This window comes from Hyla sarda, chromosome 6 (assembly GCF_029499605.1).
Source record: "Hyla sarda isolate aHylSar1 chromosome 6, aHylSar1.hap1, whole genome shotgun sequence".
NCBI classification, from domain to species: Eukaryota; Metazoa; Chordata; class Amphibia; order Anura; family Hylidae; genus Hyla; species Hyla sarda.
In genome coordinates, this window is record NC_079194.1 from 151,013,584 (window position 1) to 151,036,281 (window position 22,698).

General features: G+C 42.0%; 1 protein-coding gene across 6 annotated transcripts in view; it reads left to right on the forward strand.

The window, feature by feature from the left end:
• The window catches only part of BANP (BTG3 associated nuclear protein), a 710,387-nt gene that overhangs the window by 159,927 nt on the left and 527,762 nt on the right, over window positions 1-22,698 (forward strand). For 5 of the 6 annotated variants that reach the window (XR_008845087.1, XM_056525545.1, XM_056525548.1 and 2 more), the window contains exon 5: window positions 11,067-11,141. The exons of the other annotated variant lie outside the window; for it this stretch is intronic. Coding sequence is in view for 4 of the 5 variants with exons in the window: in XM_056525545.1 (XP_056381520.1) it covers window positions 11,067-11,141 (75 nt within the window). In the remaining variant the exon portion in view is untranslated. The remainder of the gene's footprint in view (window positions 1-11,066; window positions 11,142-22,698) is intronic. 6 annotated transcript variants of the gene reach the window in all.

Consider the following 22,698-nt stretch of genomic DNA (forward strand, 5'->3'; position numbering starts at 1 on the left):
TACCAAAGGTAACTATAAGTGTGGACATTTAAAACGCACATGCTGTAGAATTATCAAAAATACGATGCCCTTCACATCCTCTGTAATGAAACAAACATTTAACATAAAAAAATACATTAACTGTAATACAGTGAATGTGATTTATCTCTTGACGTGTGACTTTTGTTTGACACAATATGTGGGGTGCAAACCAAATCCCTTGAAGGTGAGGATCAGGAAGCATTTATCGGATATCCCTCATTTCCACTCAAGATATGTGTCTATGGCCACAAGACACTGTGCAGAAGTGCATAGGAAGGATGTTTCAACCCTTAGCCTTTAGGGGATTTGAAAGAATATCGGCACCAACAAGAGGAGGTAGCATGAAACAAAAACTGTTAGATAGAGAAGTCTATTGGATAATTAAATTGCAGACTCGTTATTCCAAAGGATTAAATCAAAGACAGGACGTGATTTTACACTATTAATAATAACTCGCGTTGTAATGGACTTTAGATAATTATCATGTCAGGATATTGTAACGTAATATCCATATTGTAAATACATCCGTTTAAGTGAAGTTATGTTTTTCTTTGTACATTCTCTTTATTTTTAGTGTAGGCTTTAAATAATAAACATACTATATTTTGTATTGTACGAGATTATACAACAGATTGATTAAATATATATAGTTCAGTCAATCTCTGGGCTGTAGCTATATGCAGCCTTTTAAAACATTTTAGGAAGTGTCTTTAAATAGGAGATATTTTGCTATTATATAGGATATGCATATTCCACCTGTTTTTGTAAGGTAATTGCGATCTCAGAGAAAGAGATCAAATGGGATTTTATCAGTAATGTTATTTGTAATATATATTGTGGCAGTGTGGCAAGGAAAGGGTGCATTTCCTTGGCTCACCCTGCAGAAGCTCTCACCTGCTTCTTAAGTAATGAGGCAGGAGGGAAGGGAAGTGTATATGAGATGGAGACTCAGTCTATTGTGGGCTCTTCCTAGGAGACAGCATGTGGGCTGTAGGGAAGAGACAGAGCCTGCTGAGGAGTACACAGCCTGAGCTATGAGTGGCTCAAAGAGAGTGACATGAAGTATGAATAGAAGGTTGCAGGGGACATATGTTTAACCGGCTGAGGGAAGCTCAGCGGTTGTTAGTCAGGACAAGCTGATCTGTTTAGTCAGTGACCAGACGGTCTAGGATTTTGTTTTGTTCCTGCTTTTTGTTTATTTCTTTCCCTGCAACCTGTCTAATAAAACTGGCAAGGTGCCAGATTTGCATTATAAGCGTTTGTTTGCTGGTTTATTGAGAAGAAACGCATCCTGTGGCGTGGTCCAGGACGATCCCAGAGCTAATCCCCAAGACAGATCGTCACAATATATATATATATATATATATATATATATATATATATATATGTGTGTGTGTGTATGGTTTTAACTGCACATATATGGGGGAAGTGAGTGGGTTAACTCCCAGGTGTCTTTTCCTGGGTGGAGATCCCACCCCCTTCTCCTATTAAAAGGATTCACTTATGCCTGTTCTTTGTATGACTAAGGCTGCACACTGTGGTTGAAATGTGTCACCTGTGCATCTCCATGTTTGTTTGATTGCTGAATAAATTAAACACGAATTGCATCGAGATTGTGCTGGACATTCTGTGGTGTCCCAGTACTGTATTGCATACCGTACCTTTGTTGGGGGTCCCCAAAGTCAGAGTTCCTAGGAACTGTGGGGGTCCACTTCCATAGTCATCCCCTAGTCACCCCTCATCTAGTTAATATTCTAGTAAATTACATGTAAATGCTGTATATAATATGTATGCTTACCTTTATAGCGTCACAGGGCCTTAGGTCATGTGACTCGGGTTAGTACTCTTTGGTAGGTAAAAGGACCTTTGGAGGTTCATGGGTCATGTGATTTCTCATAACACTTTGTAAAGCTGATTTGACAGATGGTTTGGACCAATCCTAAAACGGCCAGCCCCTGCCCATATAAGGGAGCTGCGTCCAATAATCTCTCTTGGGATCCTGATTCTTGATGAGTAAAGACCTATGCTACTGCTACAGACAACTACTGGGCCAAAGCCTGCCAGCCGTGGTCCGAATTAAGCAGTGAGTTCATATTACTTACATATTCCCCGCAAATGCTTGCAGGATCACCTAAATAAGGCGGATCTGTGCTTACAAAATCCTACTAAGCTAAAGAACTTACAAAAGTCCCAACCATATGTCAATCTCTGGTAAGCTGTATATAGACTTTGTTATAAGGACTGTTCCCTGTTATCCCATGTTACAGAAAATCTTCAGTAAAGTTTCCGAAAGTTTTCAGCAAAGCTCTGGTTGTGAACATTATTCTACATCTCCCTATCGCTTTTAGGAAGGGTGGTGATAGGCCAAGCTATACAGTATTAACCCTCACCCTGGTGTCACGACTGACAAGGGTTAATTACACCCTTAATATACCGCATAGCAACACCCCCCCCCCAAGGCACCATTTGTATCCACATGTACTTTATGTACCAAATGTTGTTAATATATTCAGTGTTTATTTGTGACAAACACCAAAGTTTAGTATAAATTTGGGAAATGATCATCTTGTTAGAAAGATGCCACATAAATAAGGTAATAATGAATATTTACTCTGTCTGTGTTGACATCAATTGTTAAACTTCCTTTTTTTTATTTTTAGGCTAAGACTTATGATTTTAGCAGAATTTTTTACATTTTCAAGAAAATTTGCAAAATCTGTTTTAAGGACCACCTAAGTTAAGAGGAAGCTTTGAGATGTTATGTTAAAAACCCCAAATAAATCGCCCTATTTTAAAAACTTCACATCTCAAAGAAATTGCAGCTAAATTTGAGAAGTCTTTAAATCCTATAGGTGACTCAGACTAATTAACCTGTTAAGAACCCATGACGTAAAGTTACGTCATGAGTCCGCTCCCGATCTATAACGCGGGGCCACGGTATGGCCCCACGTCATAGCGGGTCGTGCCCAGCATCTAACAACGGGCGGGACCCGTGGCTAATAGCGTGCGGCACTGATCGCAGTGCGGCACACTATTAACCCTTTGGACGCAGCATTCAAAGTTGAACGCCGCGTCTAATGTGAAAGTAAAACCATGCCAGTTAGCTCAGGGAGCTGTTCGGGATCGCCGCGGCGTAATCGCGGCATCCCGAACATCTGCAGGACACAAGGAGGGTCTCCTACCTTGCCTCCTGGTGTCCGATCGCCGAATGACTGCTCAGTGCCTGAGATACAGGCATGAGCAGTCAAGCGGCAGAATCATTGATCAATGCTTTTCTATGAGAAACAGTTTTTGGATACGTTTAAAAAAAAAAAAAAAAAACATATTCAACTGTACAGAAAACCGCGCCCATAGACTTTCCATTCAAAACCGTATGCACCGTATTGCATACGGTTGTCTCCGTTTTTCACACCACACGTTTTCTTTACTTTTCTTTTCTGGACTTAAAACCGTGACCTACCACGGTTTTTGGTCCAGGTGAAAAACCGTATAGACCCGTATACGTTTTTTTTTAACATGGGAGTCAATGGGAACCATACAGAACTGTATGTGTGTACAGTTCCATCCAGTTTTTCCCATACAGTTTTTCCCATACAGTTTTTGACTTTGCAGTTTTTTTTTCTTGGAATTTCAATTAAACAAGTGAAACTTCATTCATAATGGAGTGAAAAGTTCAAAACGTATGCGTTTTTTTTCTTAAAAAACGGATGCAACTGGACATCACTTTTCAACCGTATACAGATAAAACTTTGTGCACATGTTTTGATACAGTTTAGTTAGGTTTTGAGGAATCCGTTTTTTTATCAAAAACCTGAAAAAAAACTGTATTGCAAAAACGTGGCGTGAACCCAGCCTAAGTAGGGTATCATTTTAACCACATGGACCTACAAAATAAAGAGAATGTGTAATTTTTACCGAAAAATGTACTGTGTAAAAACGGAAGCCCCCAAAAGTTACAAAATGGCATTTTTTTTTCAATTTTGTCTCGCTATGATTTTTTTTTTCCGTTTTGCTGTAGATTTTTGGGTAAAATGACTGATGTCATTATAAAGTAGAATTGGTGGCGCAAAAAATAAGCCATCATATGGATTTTTAGGTGTAACATTGATTTTTTAAAGGTAAGGAGCAAAAACCGAAAATGCAGAAACGGAAAAACCCCTGGTCCTTAAGGGGTTAAGGCAGACTGTAGGTTTAATTTAGATATTTGTGGTTTATTGTGTACATTATTTTTTCCATGTGACAGCAGATATTAAAAGAAAAAAATCTCCTAATGTTTTACTCAGATCTGGATTTTGGGGGCCTCCTTTTTTATTAGGGTGTTTTTCAGACACCATGGGGGAGATTCATCAAAACCTGTGCAGAGAAAATGTTGTCCAGTTGCCCATAGCAACCAATCAGATCGTTTCTTTCATTTTTCACAGGAATTTTAAAAAATGAAAGAAGCGAGCTGATTGGTCGCTATGGGCAACTCAGCAACTTTTCCTTTGGACAGGTTTTGATAAATCTCCCCCTATATTGGGTTTGCAAATGATTTAAGCTGCCAAAACATAATAAACATACATCAGTTGTGGAAACTGCACCCCTCAAGGATTTTATCTTGAGGTATATTGAACATTTGACCCCTACAGGTTTTACATACTGTTTTTTTTAGCATTGCGCCATAGAAATAGAAAAAGGAAATATTTTTCAATAATATATTATTTTAGCTTAGCTTAGTTTGGACTGATCACTAGACTAGAGTGAGCGGGTAGAGAAGTGCCTGGCTGCACGCTTCTTTTGCTGCTTGCAGTCAAAGGGGTGTAGTGAACATTAAACCCAACAGGTGTTTGAGTAAATTTTTTAGCATTAGACAGTAAAAATGAAAATTCAAATTTTTTCTAATAGTATGTACATTTAGTTCATACTTATTCACATCAAAAGGAACAAAGAGAATATTCACCTCTAAATGTGTTATGCAGTTTCTGCTTTTTTGCACGCTGCAGTGCTCAGAAAGAAATTAGCGCTATTTAGAGTACAGATTTTACTGTAATAGTTTTAAGGTGCCATGTCCCATGTACGGTAGGAACCCCTGGTCAGTGACTCCAATTTGGAAACTCCACCCGCCAAGGGTTTTTTTGTAGGCAGGATTTTGATATGACGAAACACTTAAAGGTGTTTTCCAGATCTTAATGCAATTTAGATGCTGCTACTGCAAAAAAAAGAAAAAGAAAAAAAAAGTGTTTGCTTTTCAATTATGCTAACAGCTAAAACATTTTTAATTTTTACATTGATGTTGTATTTAATAATGGCACCATTTTGTAGGCATATATTGGGGTATTTGTCATAACCTATGCAGAAAAAAAGTTGAACCATTGCCCATAGCAGCCAACCAGATCGCTTCTTTAATTTTTAAAAAGGCCTCTGAAAAATAAAAGAAGTTATTTGATTAGTTCCTATCGGCAACTGGTCATTTGTGGTTGTGTACCCAATTGTAGGTGTACCCTTACTTCATTATGGCAGGTTTTCTACAATAGAGCATTCAAGTTTAGAGTCTTAGCAGAAGCAGTGCAGGTATTTACTATCAAGAACTTACCTCTTCATCAGTTTGAGATCCAGACAGCCTTTAAGAATCACACTTAAACCTTTAAACAACAGATTAAAGCTTGGTGCGAGATAGCCCGTTTGGAGACTTACGTCAAAAAAATATTGTATATAGGGGGTTCAGAATTCCCATTATGCCAAATCCTTATAAAGAGGACCCAGCTTTCAATCAGGGGTGGGAGAAACTATTAACAGAACTTAGGATTGTTAGTGAACACCTGTATCTCCCTCAGCTCCTTTTCCAATGGTTCCTGTACTTGATTAAAATAGGCCTTTTTGTAATCAAGAAGCTACAGATTAGGTACCTTCTTGATTACAAAAAGGCCTATTATAATCAGGTACAGAAACCATTGGGAGATACAGGTGTTCTCTAACAATCCTAAGTTCCAACGGTTGGAAATCATCTTACAGTGACATAAAGGAACAATATAAAGGAGTGATATAAAGGAATGTAAGCACAAGACTTTATCATGGATTGGGGAGACTTTAAAAGTGGCCACATAAGAGAAAAATAAAATATTCAATACAGAATACATACACAAATATTTCTGCATTAGATACCTCTGGTCCAAAGGCATTGGGTTTGGACCATAGGGGACCCAAACATTCCAGAACATAATTTAACCCCTTCCCGACCTATGACATACCTGTACGTCATGGGTGGCAAGGTGTTCCCGACCCATGACATACAGGTACGTCATGGACATTACTGCCGCTACTCGCGGCATCCCGCAGCGCCTGGAAAGATGGTGGCTATCACTGATAGCCAGCCATCTTACCATGCGACCACGGGGGGTTTCGTCGTCCCCCCCCCCCCCCCCCCCCCCCCAGCGATCGCTGCTATCAGCTGGTCAAATCTGACTAGTTGATAGCAGCGTTTCGCTATAAAAATACTTAGCAGCGCGGTGTGTGAGTTCCGATCACGGGGATCGGGACACACACCGCTTTGCTAAGTGTCCCTGACCCGTCCCCCGGCGTCACTTACACGTCGGAGCGGTGTCCCGTGCGGTCCCGGCGTCCTCCGTGCGGTCCCGGCGTCCTCCGTGCGGTCCCGGCGTCCTCCGTGCGGTCCCGGCTGCGCTGCGTCCCGGAGGTGAGTTTCCGGCAGCAGTGCGGCATCTTCATTGGCAGCAGTGAGATCGCCGTAAAGCGATCTCACTGCTGCCTCTGAGAGTTTCAAAACTGCAACTCCCAGCATGCCCAGACAGCCTTTGGCTTTCTGGGCATGCTGGGAGTTGTAGTTTTGCAACATCTGGAGGTCCACAGTTTGGAGACCACTGTATAATGGTCTCCAATCTGTGCTCTTCCAGATGTTGCAAAACTACAAATCTCAGCATGCTCAGTCTGTCCAGGCATGCTGGGAGTTGTAGTTCTCTAACATCTGGAAGAGCACAGATTGGAGACCATTATACAGTGGTCTCCAAACTGTGGACCTCCAGATGTTGCAAAACTACAACTCCCAGCATGCCCAGACTGCCCAAGCATGCTGGAAGTTGTAGTTCGGCAACATCTGATCCTTCAGATATTGCCGAACTACAACTTCCAGCATGCCTTGGCAGTCTGGGCATGCTGGGAGTTGTAGTTTTGCAACAACTGGAGGCACACTAGTTGGGAAACATTGTCCGTTTCCTACCTCAGTGCCTCCAGCTGTTGCAATTGTTGCAAAACTATAACTCCCAGCATGCACTGACAGACCATGCATGCTGGGAGTTGTAGTTTTGCAACAGCTGGAGGCACACTGGTTTGGAAACACTAAGTTTGGTTGCAAAACACTTGAAAGTTTATTACTTAACTTAGTGTTTCCAAACCAGTGTTCCTCCAGCTGTTGCAAAACTACAACTCCCAGCATGCACGGACAGCCAAAGGGCATGCTCGGAGTTTGCAACAGCTGGATGTTTGCCCCCTCCCCCCAATGTGAATGTACAGGGTACACTCACATGGGCGGAGGTTTACAGTGAGTGCTGCAAGTTTGAGATAGCGCAAATTATGCGCTGCAGCTCAAACTTCCAGCGGCAAACTTGCTGTGAACCTCTGCCCATGTGACTGTACCCTAAAAACACTACACTACACTTACACTAACCTAAAATAAAAAGTAAAAAACACTACATATACACATACCCCTACACAGCCCCCCTCCCCCCAAAAAATGAAAAACGTCTGGTACGCTACTGTTTCCAAAACGGAGCCTCCAGCTGTTGCAAAATAATAACTCCCAGTATTGCCGGACAGCCATTAACTGTCCAGGCATGCTGGGAGTTTTGCAACAGCTGGAGGCACCCTGTTTGGGAATCATTGGCAAAGAATACCCCTATGTCCACCCCTATGCAAATCCCTAATTCAGGCCTCAAATGCGCATGGCGCTCTCTCACTTTGGAGCCCTGTCGTATTTCAGGGCAACAGTTTTGGGACACATATGGGGTATGGCCGTACTCGGGAGAAATTGCCTTTCAAATTTTGGGGGGCTTTTTCTTCTTTAACCCCTTATGAAAAGGTGAAGTTGGGGTCTACACCAGCATGTTAGTGTAAAATAATAAATTTTTTACACTGACATGCTGGTGTTGCCCTATACTTTTCATTTTCACAAGAGGTAAAAGGGAAAAAAGACCCTCTAAATTTGTAACGCAATTTCTCATGAGTACGGAGATACCCCATATGTGGGCGCAAAGTGCTCTGGGGGCGCACAACAAGGCCCAGAAGGGAGAGTGCACCATGTACATTTGAGGCGATTTGCACAGGGGTGGCTGATTGTTACAGCAGTTCTGACAAACGCAAAACAATAAATATCCATATGTGACCCCATTTTGGAAACTACACCCCTCACGGAATGTAATAAGGGGTGCAGTGAGCATTTACACCCCACTGGTGTATGACAGATTTTTGGAACAGTGGTCTGTGAAAATGAAAAATAAAATTTTTGATTTGCACAGTCCACTGTTTCAAATATCTGTCAAACGCCAGTGGGGTGTAAATGCTCACTGCACCCCTTATTAAATTCCATGAGGGGTATAGTTTCCAAAATGGGGTCACATGTGGGGGGGTCCACTGTTCTGGCACCATAGGGGCTTCCTAAATGGGACATGCCCCCCAAAAACCCTTTCAGAAAAACTCACTCTCCAAAATCCCATTGTCGCTCCTTCCCTTCTGAGCCCTCTACTGCGCCCGCCGAACACTTTACATACGCATATGAGGTATTTCCTTACTCAAGAGAAATTGGGTTACCAATTTTAGGGTGATTTCTCTCCTTTTACCCCTTGTAAAAATTCAAAAATTGGGTCTACAAGAAAATGCGAGTGTAAAAAATGAAGATTTAGAATTTTCTCCTTCACTTTGCTGCTATTCCTGTGAAACACCTAAAGGGTTAAAACACTTACTGAATGTCATTTTGAATACTTTGGGGGGTGCAGTTTTTATAATGGGGTCATTTATGGGGTATTTCTAATATGAAGATCCTTAAAATCCACTTCCAACCTGAACTGGGCCCTGAAAAATTACGATTTTGAAAATCTTGAGAAAAATTTGAAAATTGCTGCGGAACTTTGAAGCCCTCTGGTGTCTTCCAAAAGTAAAAACTTGTCAATTTTTTTAATGCAAACACAAAGTAGACATATTGTATATGTGAATCAATATGTAATTTATTTGGAATATCCATTTTCCTTTCAAGCAGAGACTTTCAAAGTTAGAAAAATGCTAAATTTTCAAAATTTTCATGGCATTTTTAGATTTTTTACCAAGAAAGGATGCAAATATCAGTGAAATTTTACCGATAACATAAAGTAGAATATGTCACGAAAAAACAATCTCGGAATCAGAATGATAAGTAAAAGCATTCCAAAGTTATTAATGTTTAAAGTGACAGTGGTCAGATTTTCAAAAAATGCCCAGGTCATGAAGGTGAAAATGGGCTGGGTCATGAAGGGGTTAAAGGGGGGCGATTTCAACATAACAACACGTCCACAAAAAAGTTAACCAATACCCTTAGAATCTTAAGATATTTGGTCGAACAGAATGTCTGAGCTACAACTGTATCCTTTTCTCCTCGCCTGTTTCTGTTGGTTTGTCTGTTCCTCCATTCAGTCCTATTTCAATGATGGCAATGGGTCCGACACAGTGGTCCTGATTTATCAATCTGTCTGAGACAGAAACTGGAGTGATTTTCCCAAGCATTCAATCACGGCTTAGCTTTCATTTTACCAGAGCTCCTTAAGATATAAAACATTCATTGTAATTGGTTGCTCTAGTTTCTGTCTCAGACAGATTGATAAATCAGGGCCCGTGTGCCACCCCACTCTTAATACAGAATTTATCCGATCGTATATTACCAATACCTCTGTGTGCACATATAGGAGCACAACCCATTCAGGGCAACACCTTTCCTTTACAGACCCATTTTTAGGCATGAACACTCTCTCCCTTTGTAGATATTGTTCTTTCATAAAAGTTTCTTGTTTACACCTGTCCTGAAATTTGATGAATTCATCTGGGCTAAAGATATTAATCTGTTTGCCAGAAAATGAGTTCTACATAAATAGCATGTTAATAGGGATCAGGATGTACGTACTTTGAGAGATAGAGAGTTGGGGATGGAAAAGATTTTCACCAACAAATTTTAAACCTAGGCAAGAGAAGATTCACTCTAACTTGACTAGGGGAGCAGATGGCAGATGGCATTGGATGAATTAAGCAGTATGGAGAAAGCTGACTATGTTACTGTTGGTAAACACAATTACTTCATCCTCTCACACATTTTTTTTCTGTATGACTCCACCTTTTATCTCCAAACTAAAGGTACAGCCATGGGGAGCATGTGTATCTTGTTTCTAATGATTTGTCTTTTTACACCAGTCACATTTTGTTTTAAGGGGCGACAGATTGACGATATTTTGGTTTTATGGAATGGGGATAGTATACTTTAAGAAGATACTAAATAAAAATAATTTTAACGCGAGTTTCACTCAGATGTTTCATGCAAAGCAGATCAACTTCCTTGGTATTACTATTTACATTGATGATTGGTTGAAAATCCTGACTAATATTTTCAGGAAGCCTACTTCAACAAAAAGCTTATTACATTGGAATAGTCATCATCCCAAATCCAGAGAGTGCTTTATATGTGGTCTGTACCAATGTTGAGGATAGGTTTTGCTCAGGCAATACTGATGCATGGATAGGATCATATGATTCAAAAATTAGGGGGGGGGGGGGGGGGGGGGCAGGGTATTAACAGTGGTCCTTGCCCACCCTGGTAACATCAGGCTGTTGCTGTTTGGTTCCAAGAGAGCCTTTGGCTGTCTGGGAATGTTGGGGGTTGTAGTTTAGCAACAGCTGGAGGCTCCTTGTTTGGAAACACATTGACAGAAAGGGTCTGGTCACAGTATTTATTTTTAACATGCCTTTTTAAAACAAGTGAAATGTGAACAGACCCATACTAACCAACCTTGTTTCTGTCTGATTGTCTTCTCCTTTAGCTACCCCTCCAGTGATGTCATCATTAGGGGTGGGGCTACAGAAGAGGAGCCCCGGACCAGGAAGGAGGTTCGTAAGTAAGTATACAGTAAAGGATGTATACTGTATACAACCCGTAATCATGAGTAAATAAGCAGGAGAAGCAAGTGGCATTGCAGGAAAGGCTATTTATTGATATCGTTTTTGATAATTTTTTGGGGGAAAGCAGGGTGACCAAAACCAGCAATTATGGCATTGTTTTATTTATTTTTTCCTATGGCGTTATTTTTTGAAGGATAAATATTTTTATAGGGCGAGTAGTTACAGCAGTGGCAATACTAGTTATATGTTCTTTTCTCTCTCTATTTTACAACAAAGGGCCTTAAAGGCAAATGGACAATTTTCATACTTTGGAACTTAAACATCTGTACACTACAGTATATCTGTCCTGCAGCTGACTATACCTATCAGTTTTCATACTGATTGGTAGCCTGTGAGAATCTGCCTGTAGATGTCGCTTAGAAATTTACATATCTGGCTTACCCAGAGGCCATGATTTGGCCTCTGGCTGCCTTGACAACCACCAGAACTCATATCAAAGGGATGACTAATGGGTCCCTCCTGTTAACCCTATAGATGCAACAGCTGCTATTGCTCTGGTCTCAAAACTTGCAGTGTGAGCCCACCTGTGTATATTAGGAGGCTCCCATCAACAATCTTGGGGGCTCAGTTTCTAAGCCCCCAGAACATCTGGGATATCAATGTGTAACCCAGACAGTTAACTACATTCCTTCTGGGACATCCATTTACATCCCAAAACAAGAAAAGGTTTAAGGATGATCCTACACCAAACCTGTTCTAGAGGGAGAGGGCGTAGTCGGCTCACTACCAATAATGCCACTGTTTCCTAAAAATCATGCATAGAATAATGAGAGTACTAACCACAGCCTCAAATGTTTTGGATTACTTTATCTCATCCTGCTTTTCCTGGGTGAGAAGGGCTTTTTTTGGCTTTCTGAATTTTTTTTTTTTTTTATATACACATGTTGCACATTGTTTTTATATTTTAACATGGATAAATAAAAATTATATTTTATTCTGAAAGCCATTCTAGACACTAGTGCTCGAGTTTCTTTTCCATGTATTCTGACTGTTTTTACTTTAGAATTTCTCTATAGAAACCGTGTAAAATGTTGATATAATGTATTGGGACTTGTAAAAAGCTTGAATTTGATAGGGGATAAGATGTTTTGCCAGGAATACCCCTTTAAATGTCTGGCTGGTCCAGACATTACTTTAGTAACTCAATCAGTGCTGTGTACACAGTATTGCCTGGGATCATGTGATCACAGAGTAGCTGCATGAGCTGCTGCAGTCCCAGAACAGTCCCATTCCTTGCAGTAATTGTCAAGGGCTGTATTTCCTCTTTAATGCAGACTAATATGTCAGCCCAAGTTACATGAGAAATTGGCTATAACAAACAAAAACATAATATTGTAATGTTAATATGTTATTACCCTAGGGTAGGAGCATAAGGCCAGGTTCACATTGGCGTTCGGAGCTCCGTTATTGAGCTTTGTTCACTGATTCCAATGTAATGACGGAAAAAAAAACACTGAGTGTCAGTTTTTTCCCCTGCTAAAAGTCATTAAAAATAACGAGCATCTTATAGTACCCTGACAGACCCCATTCAAAGTGAAGGGACCTGTTGGGTTCTGTTAATGCCTGCTTTCACAACCTCCGTCCCAGCCCCATTATCATCTGTTGTAACAGAGCTCCACAACGCTGATGTGAACATAGCCTAACATGTAAAATATGACATGCAAAATAAAAAAAAATAATAGATAAAGCTTCCTTACATGGAAACCACCGTAAAAGAAAGGGGGCACACTTTTTGTTGTTAAAGGACAACTGTAGTGCAAGACTTTTATATATTGCTGTGCCCGAGCTGCAAAAATAAACAAAATAAACTTTAACATTCCTTCCTACATGCCCCCGTCGTTCCGGTACTGGCCTCACGGTCCAGCGGTGCGAACCGCATTCAACTTCCTGGGGACGGAGACGTCACAGACCCATCGGCGTATCACCGGCCACACCGGCCACACTTAAGGAGCTCTGGCCGGCTTCTTACATCACCGGCTGGGGCTGGACATCGCTGCAGCCGGTGATACGCAGACGGCTCTGTGACATCTTCGTCGCTAGGAAGTTGAATGAGGTTAGCACCGCTGGACCGTGAGGCCGGTACCGGACCGATGGAGGCACGTAGTTAGGTATGTTAAAGTTTATTTTGTTTCTTTTTGCAGCCCGGGCACAGCAATATAAAAAAGTCTTGCACTACAGTTGCCCTTTAATAAAAAAAAAAAAAAAAAAAAAATTTTAAACCTATTTATATGCATGTTTTTTTTTCATTTCTCTCATATCACAGAAAAATTTAAATTTACTAGTAAAAAATTGAAATAAAAAATACAGCACTGTGTAACAGAAGTAAATAAGTATTATTTCAATAACTAAACAAGCTTTTAAGTCTGCTTGTACTAAAAACCAAAGTGTGTTTGGTCAGGAAAGAGACTGGCCCAGTCTACAAATGTTAACTTTCATTATGCATACTATTTCAACTACATTCAGAGCTGAATGCATGTTTTGTTGATTTAATCCGACTCTCTGAATCTTGCTAGATGAGATCCTATACTTCTGCCACATTGCATCTTAACATATGTAGTTTACACCTTAAATGGGCACTGTCAGATACAATATCTGTTTATATGTTGTAAAACATTAACCTTTCTAATATACTTCATAAGAAAATGTTATTTCCTTTTTATAGAAATCATGGCTTATAAAATCAATATTTTGTCCAAGCTAAATCACATGCATGGTCAAAGTCCAGTAAGTGAGGGTGGGCTAGCACTCCTCTATGTTCTCCCCTGTCTGATATTACTCCTCTGTGCTGTCTCCTGTCTAATAGCACTCCTCTATGTTCTCCCCTGTCTGATATTACTCCTGTGTTCTCTCCTGTCCTATCAGACAGCACAAAGGAGTGCTATCAGACCAGAGAGAGCACAGAGGAGTGCTATCAGACAGGAGAGAGCACAGAGGAGTCCTGTCAGACAGGAGAACACAGAGGAGTACTATCAGACAGGAGAGAGCACCATCGGGGAGGTCCCTGTGCAGGATGACTTAGTTCCTGCCGCTCCGTCTGACTCCTCGTTCTACTGGCCTCGCTCACTCCTCCCTCCTGTTCACCCTGCCACCTTGCCCGGCCGCCTGGCTCAAGCCCTACTCCTCTATGTTCTCCCCTGTCTGATATTACTCCTCTGTGCTGTCTCCTGTCTAATAGCACTCCTCTATGTTCTCCCCTGTCTGATATTACTCCTGTGTTCTCTCCTGTCCTATCAGACAGCACAAAGGAGTGCTATCAGACCAGAGAGAGCACAGATGAGTGCTATCAGACAGGAGAGAGCACAGAGGAGTCCTATCAGACAGGAGAACACAGAGGAGTACTATCAGACAGGAGAGAGCACCATCGGGGAGGTCCCTGTGCAGGATGACTTAGTTCCTGCCGCTCCGTCTGACTCCGTCCTCCCCCCTGTTCACCCTGCCACCTTGCCCGGCCGCCTGGCTCAAGCCCTACGGTAGAGGGATGGAAGCCTGCCCTGGACCAATCCCTGACGAGCAGCCTGGAGAGGCCGGAACTCAACTCAGCCATGCGGAAGTATCCAACAGGTGCCGCACATTGGCCCCCGCTGCGTATGGGGCTAGGCCTGAGAGCCTCTGGACCCAGGACTCCGGCCCCGAATGATTTTGGCTCATAGAGGTATGAGGGAGGGCGAGCGGTGTTTTGAAGGGGCACGGCTGTCACCGTTGCCCCCAGTGTGCAGGAGCGTACAGCCGGGCTTGTTTTTTTTTTCTGCAGAGGAGGATAGTGTGATGAGGCAGCAGCGGCAAAAGGGCCAGCTGTTGCTCTGTATATTTGGAAACGGGCTTGGCTCGCACAGCTCACTACACGCTGCCGCGCCTCCCCCCCCCCACATGAGGCTAGAGCCTGGGCTCTCGGAGATAAAAAAAAAAAAAAAAAAAACTATTCACGTAAAAACTTTTTTTTTAAGATGTTGTTTGACTTTGCTGAGGGAAGATTGGTATGGGAATGACTGTGATAAACAGGACCTGGTCAAACAAGATGTTATAGGCTGCAAGCTGTGAGGTGGCCAGCGTTTTTCACTTTGCACTCTGCGATATATGGCATTCCATTTGTTTGAACAGTCTAAACATAGCAACGTATGTGCTCAGGAGTAATCTTGGGATCATCTGCCGGGTTATTGATATGTTCTATTATGACACTCACAGGAGGGGGTTTGTAATGAATCAGCAGGTGCTGGAAAATCGCCGTTGTGCTGAAGGGAGTTTGCGAAAGCTGAGCACAGAATTGGTTTTTCTGGATGTGCCAGCCAGGTGGAACATTATCATCCTTGCTCTCTTTTTTTTGTAAAGTTTGCATCTTCAACTATTGAACTCTGGAAGAGAACCTCTGAGATCTAATGTTGTAAGATCTAATGCTGCAAGGTACAGGAACTTAAAAAAGGAAAAAATTAGAAGGGGATTTATGAAGGATTGTACTGGCTATATATTACACTCCTTCTCTATTCTAGAGTCTGCATGGGTACCTCCCAACAAGTTAATCAAAATCTGCGACTATTTTATAAGTAGATGCCACCCAAAGTAAATCCCAGAAGGTCGTGAGGAGGGAGCCCTGGAAAAGATAAGCAAGGCAATGGGAGACTGGATAAATACCTGAAATCCCCCCTGGCAACCACAAGGGCTAAAACCTCGAAAGATAAAGTGACTGGCGAATCAATGGCGGGGTCCAGATATGCTGTGTTGGAGGTGGAGGAGGGAGTAGACCCAACTGAGGGACCAGAAAGACACCCCGCTATACTGGAAGAAATATTACATGAAATTCAGATTAATAATAAAAAAACTACACAAACTCTCTCTACAAGTTGGGGCAGTATCATCTGATGTGACTTTAATTAGATCTGACCTGAGCAAAATTAAGGATCGGGTTAACAATATAGAAGCTTTGATCCCCCAGATGGAAGAAAAGATTAAAATCTCAAATACCGCTACCGATAGAATGGTTGAACAGAATGAGTCTCTTAGAAAAAAGTTGCAGGATATGGAGGATTTAGATAGGAGATGTAATATTCGTTTTATAGGTTTTCAAGAGGCCGCTGGTGATAAAAATATGTGTGATTTCTTGGAGGGCTGGATCAAAGAAAATTTGCCAGAAGCCAAATTATCATCATTGTTTGGTATAGAGAGAGCGCACCGTTTCCCTTTTAAAAAACCTGTACCTGGTGGCTTGCCTAGAACTATACTGGCAAAATGCTCGGCCTTTGCTGACGATCTTTTAGTATATCTTTCAAACGCTATGGTATCACTGCCTAATCTAATGGCCTGTATTCGTGAGTTTGGTGCTTGGTCCAATTTTAAAATCAACCTTTCTAAGTCTGAGGCGCTCAATGTCTCCTTGCCCGGACATACAGTAGAATCCCTCCATTCTGCTTTCCCATTCACTTGGCCCTCCCGAGGTGTAACATACTTAGGAACTAAAATGTCTTCTGAGTTATCCCATCTATTCTCTCTCAACTTTTCTCCCCTTCTTGCACAGTTTAAATTGGATTTAGCTGCCTGTGACAAACGGGAGTTTTCCTTGTTTGGCCGGATCAGCATCATAAAAATGAACCTTTTGCCTAGACTGTTATATTTCCTACAGACTGTGCCCATCCACCTCCCCTCCTCCTATTGGCGTGCTATCCAACGCTTCTTTGGATTGTTCGTCTGGTCTTCGACGTGGCCTCTCTTGAACAGCCTTCTCCTCTCCAGGCCTAAATTGTCTGGTGGAGCGGGTATTCTCGATTGCCGTACATACTTCATGGCTTGTGTATGCTCGAGTCCTTGACTGGTCGCACAGTTCCGAATCTAAGCTTTGGGTTCGCCTGGCCCAGGATCTCGGCCCTAAGGCTTTAGCTACTCTCCCGCGGACCTGGTCCCTGGCCCACCTGACTTCCTTCCCTACCTCCTACTCTACCAGACACACCCTGGCTTCTTTACATTCCGCAGGCAGTGGACACAGTCTAGTTGACCGTCAGGGTCCCCTTCTGCCCATCACTGACCATCCTGACTTTCCGCCTGGGGCTACTGCTGCTGGCTCCTTTTTTGGTGCCACTCGGTCCTCTCCCCTGCGTTTTCGACATGACCTGCACGCGCGCCAGCTGAAACCTCTGGAAGCTCTGTTGGAGGACTACCCTTCCTCTGCCAGAGCCCCTTTTGCCTATATCCAGTTGCGTCATTTCTACTCATCCGTCCCTGTCCACTTGGCCCTGGACCACGACTTGCAGCCCTTCGAGCGCCTTTGCCTCGCCTCATCGTACCTCCGCCACTCCATCTCTATTCTTTATGAACTTTTGCTGTCCCAGAGATCGTCTTCCCTTCCAGTTTTTGTCATGCTTGAGAAACAGAGTTAGGCAAGACGTTCTTTCCTGAGGACTGGGCCAGATTCTTTTTTTTTTACTCATGAGGCAGTAATTGCCACCAAAGCACAAGAAACCAGTTACAAAATTCTCACTCGTTGGTACCCTTCGGTTCCGGCTGAATGTTGGCGCTGTGGCGTTGCGGAGGGTACGATGACGCACGTTTGGTGGAGTTGCCCTGTGCTTGCCCTGTTTTGGCACTCAGTTTTACAGGTAATTCATGAGGTAACGGGAGTGCGTGTCCCTGACACCCCTGAGGCAGCCTTGCTCTTTATGTTCCCTGTGGCACAGGCGAAATACAAGAAGTCCTTGGCACGACACCACCTTCAGGCAGCGAAAACAGTCATCCCCCGGAGATGGTGGTCCGCAGACCCCCCCCCCCCCACTGTAGATTAATGCCTGGCGGAGGTTGCCAATTCCCGTCGTATGGCGGTCCTCCCTGCAGACGTTGTTCGTGTTGAGACCACATGGCTCCCGTGGGCACAGTTTTGCCCTTCCCAGAGGTGTAGATCCCTGTGATGCCCTACTGAGGTCGCGATTACGGGTTTCCCTCATGTGTTGACCTTGTGGGATGTTGGGGACTCCGCTGACTCCCACCCCCCCCCCCCCCTACCGCTGCCTCTTTCCTTCACATACTACTTTTTACTTTTGCTGCCCCCCTCTTTGCTCCCTCTCCCCTTCTCTCTCTCTTCCTTTTCAGTGTGTGTTTTATTTTATCTTCTCTTGCTCCGCTAGACATACTGACAATGTGCCTTGTTTTCCTAAACCAGCATCTACCATTATCGCATGTCTTATTGATGTTACTCTCACATGTTTTATCTGGGGCGCCCCAGCTCTTTTGACTGGGGTGCTGAATGATGCTCCTTTATTAGTAATATTGTCTAGTTTATCTATGTATTTCTTGTAATTGCCCACATAGTTTTATTATGCTTACTGTTTCTTTGTCAATATGGCCTCCCTGGACCGTCGGACATATTTCTTATGACTTGTCTGTGTTATTGCATACACAAAGTCTGTATTCTTGTTCCTTCATATTTTTCAATAAATGTTCTTGAATTTGAAAAAAAAATATATATACTGGCAAAAGTGTTATCATCAAAGGATAGAGACACTATGTTGCAATCGGCAAGGGGCAAAGGAGAGTCATTGTGCTATAATAATTCTACAATTAGCCTGTTTCCTGACTTCTCCAGGGAAACTCAAAGAGAAAGGATGTCTTATAGGGAGGTCAAGAAAAGGCTGGTGACGGCAGGAATCAAGTTTTCATTACTATTTCCAGCAAAGCTTAGAATTGTATATAAGGAATCCGTCCTCTTTTTTTCAGTCAGCAGCTGAAGCTTCAGCATGGTTGGAAGGGCAGGGGTTTTAAATATTAACTAATAGAGTGATTATAATGAGATATGTTAATTATTGCTCAAATTTTTTCGTCTTTGTAAGGGGGAAGGGGGGTGGGGCTATGGGTACATGGGAGAGTGAGGGTCAGGGGTACCTAGTTGAGAGTCTCATATGTTAGGTGAGACAATATGGGGGTGGGGGGGTGGCAGGGGTGTTTTTTTTTTTTCTCTCTCTCTCCTCTCACTTCTCTGTGTATTGAACACTAAATGGGAATTAGGGTAGTAATGTGGAATATCCGGGGACTTAAAGATAAGAGCAAAAGATGTGCCATTTTTGATAGCATCAAACGAAACTTACCAGCTATTGTGTGCCTTGTAGAAACTCATTTGACCAAAGAAGGGACAGTGCTGGTTAGGAAAAAATGGGCAACACAGGAATTCCATGCGTTTGGTTCTAGTTTCTCCGCAGTGGTCTCTGTTCTTGTCAATTTAGGCATTGATTTAGAGGTCCAATTTAAAGAAATTTGTCCTTTCTGGACACGGTTATGGAAGGAAGACAGGTGGTCTTAGCTTTTGTATATATTCCTCCCCCTTTCTCTAATCAGGTGTTGGCTGCTTTAGTGGCCTTTTTGAAGAATAGGGACAGACATGAGCATTGTAGTATGAATCTAAGAATATGTGGGGAAAAAGGGGAGAAGTACAACTAGAATGCTCAAGATCAACCCTCATTGGCTAAGTATCCTGAATGATTGGGAAAAGTTAAAAGGGGAAATAGACGAATTTTGGGCAGTCAACAAGGGCACGGCAGAGGTGGGCATAGTATGGGATGCCCTGAAAGCATTTATCAGAGGTTTGCTATATAGGGAGATCTGTAGGAAGAAGAGGAGGTTTAGTTTAAAAGAAAAAGAGCTGGAAAAAGAAATCGCTAGGGCAGAGGTTGAGCTGTCCAGAGATGCCTCTGTTGACAATTTAAAAAAGTTAGAAAAAAAAATCAGGATCTTAAAGTATATTTAGAAGCGAAAGCCCTAAATCAGATTTTTTTTTTTTTTTAAATCAAAAATTATATTATGAAGGGGGGGGGGGGCAAAGAAATTCCTGAGTCAACTCATAAGAAATCAGAAAAGGGGGAACTTTATAAAATCTATTAAGGATAATAAAGATGGCTTTCTCAGGTCTCCTGCAGAAGTGGAAGCAAGTTTTGTTCGTTTCTTTTCAGAAGTGCAACATTCCAAGGAGGATATTGAAGAATTAAAAAAAAAATAATCAAATTACTGAGTTTGGGTCCACCCAGGGGGTGGAGTTGGATTCTAAAATTCAGCTCCATGAGCTGGAGCAGGCCTTCAGATCTTTATCTGGGAACACAGCTCCAGGGATGGATGGGCTCCCGTTTGAGATATATTGTAAACTGGGTAAGTCATTGTTAGGGAAACTCCAAGAGGTGTTAGATGAATCCTGCAGATAGGGGTCCCTTCCGCAGTCAATGCGGGAAGCAATGATGGTATTAATCCCGAAAAAGGGTAAAGATCTAAGCGAGATGGGCTCATATAGACCCATCTCGCTTTTAAATACAGACACAAACATTTTTGCGAAGGTATTAACATTGCGCCTGAAGGGAGTAATTGGGAACCTGGTGGGGAGAGATCAGGTTGGATTTATGAAGAACAGGAATGGAATGGATAACATTAGGCGAGTTTTTTCTGTCATCCAGCTAGGGGAGACAGGGGGGCCCGCTCCATCCTGTCACTAGACGCTGACAGGGTGGAGTGGGCCTTCTTATGGAAACGTTGGAACAGTTTGGGTTAGGGCAGAGCTTTATAAATTATATTAAGCTGTTATACGACCACCCCAGGGCAAGAATTAAAATAAACGATACTATATCTAGACAATTTAGCCTCACCAGGGGCACAAGACAAGAATGTCCCCTGTCACCATTATTATTTCTTTTATTTATTGAACCTCTGGCTGTTTTTCTCAAAAATCATTCCCAATACCAGGGTTTTGGTCCTGGAGGAGATGAAGGAAAAATTGCATTATATGCGGTTGATTTATTACTGTTTGTCAGGAACCCGAAGATTCATTTAGTTGACATTATTCAGGACATTCAGGAATTTGGTTGTATCTCGGGACTCTCAATCAACTGGAGAAAATCTTCATTAATGATTGTGGAAGGCATAGGTGAAGAAAGGTTTAGTGAATTAAAAGTAATAAAATATCCAGAGACCATGGAATACCTGGGGATTAGCATTAGTAGCAATCCAAAGGACTATATCAAGTTAAATCTAGCTCCGCTGTTGGTAAAAATTTAAAAGAAAATTGATATCTGGTTAAAACTACCTTGGGAATGTCCGACCGTATAGCATTGAAAAAAATAGTGGTTCTGCCGCAACTTTTATACTATTTAACAGCATCCCCGGTAATTATAGGTGAAGTATGGTTCAGGAAAATTGATGGTTTGGTGAATACATTAATTTGGGGTAAGTAAAAGGTTAGGATTAGATTAGACACATTCACGCTGCCCATAGATAGGGGGCTGGTGGGGGTTAGGGGTTCCAAACTTTAGACTGTATTACTAGGCGGCTCAGCTATCACAGCTCACGTGTGATCAAGGTCAGCTGATTCATGACCTCTTAAAATTTAAATATAAGGTGTATAGGAAGCTCGTGTTTGAAGTATGGAGGAAAGTTAAAAGTGTTTTAAACATTATAGGGAGTGTTAAATTTACTCCATTGTGGGAAAATAATAATTTGAATGAAATAAGTAAAATTGAGCATTATGGTTTATGGTTAAGAAAGGGGATAGTATATGTTGAGCAAATGTTCAGTGAAGGAAAATTAAAAAATTCGAAGATCTGCAGAGGGAGTTTGGGTTAGATGATAAATTTTAATTTGGTTTCCTCCAACTAGAACATGCTGTAAAGTATACTAAGGATACAAGGGCTCTTAGTATCCAGAACCATCCCTTGATTGGATTGGTGGATGGGGGTAGGAAATTGGGGCTGTCTGCAGTATATAAAATTCTTCGATTAGGGAAAGTTAAAAGTAAAGCAGAGTGGGCAAAAGAAGGAATGCTGTCGGATGAGACCACTTGGAAGGGAATGACTGCGAGTGTGGTCAAGATGTCGGAAAATGAAAAATTTCGAACCTCCCAGTTTATGCTATTGCATAGACTATATTATACCCCTAAAGATCTATGCAAATGGAAAATTTGTGCCCATGCAGACTGCCCAAAATGTGGAAGGGCCGAAGCGAATTTGCTTCATATGCTGTGGGAGTGCCCATATGTAAACGATTTTTGGTTTGAAATTAAAGAACAGATTAAAAGAAAAATAGGTGTTAGTTTGGAGTGGAAACCAGGAGTTTTCCTGTTTGGTCTAATCCCTAACCTTCCTGTGGCCAAAAAGAAGTTGATGAATGCATTGAGTACAGGGAGGTTGTTTATAATGAGGAATTGGATTTCTAACAAAAACCCGAGTAGTCTAGAATGGAAACTAGAGTTGCAAAGGGTTAAAGGTTTTGAAAAGGTTAAAGCAAAAAGTCAGAAAAAATGTTTGATATATGGAAGAAAAAGTGGGGACTATGGGACACTGATAATTAGGATGATTCCGGAATTTCCAGAGAGAGGTGCGGATAAGAGAAATTTCCAATTTTTTTTTTCTGCCATTGTGGTCGGAGGGTGGGGTGGGTTATAATAGGACCAAATAAATGCATATGCATTTGTAACTTGTTGTATTGTAATTGTAAGAACTTGTATTTTTGTTCTGTAAGCGTTGAATAAAAAATAATGTTAATATA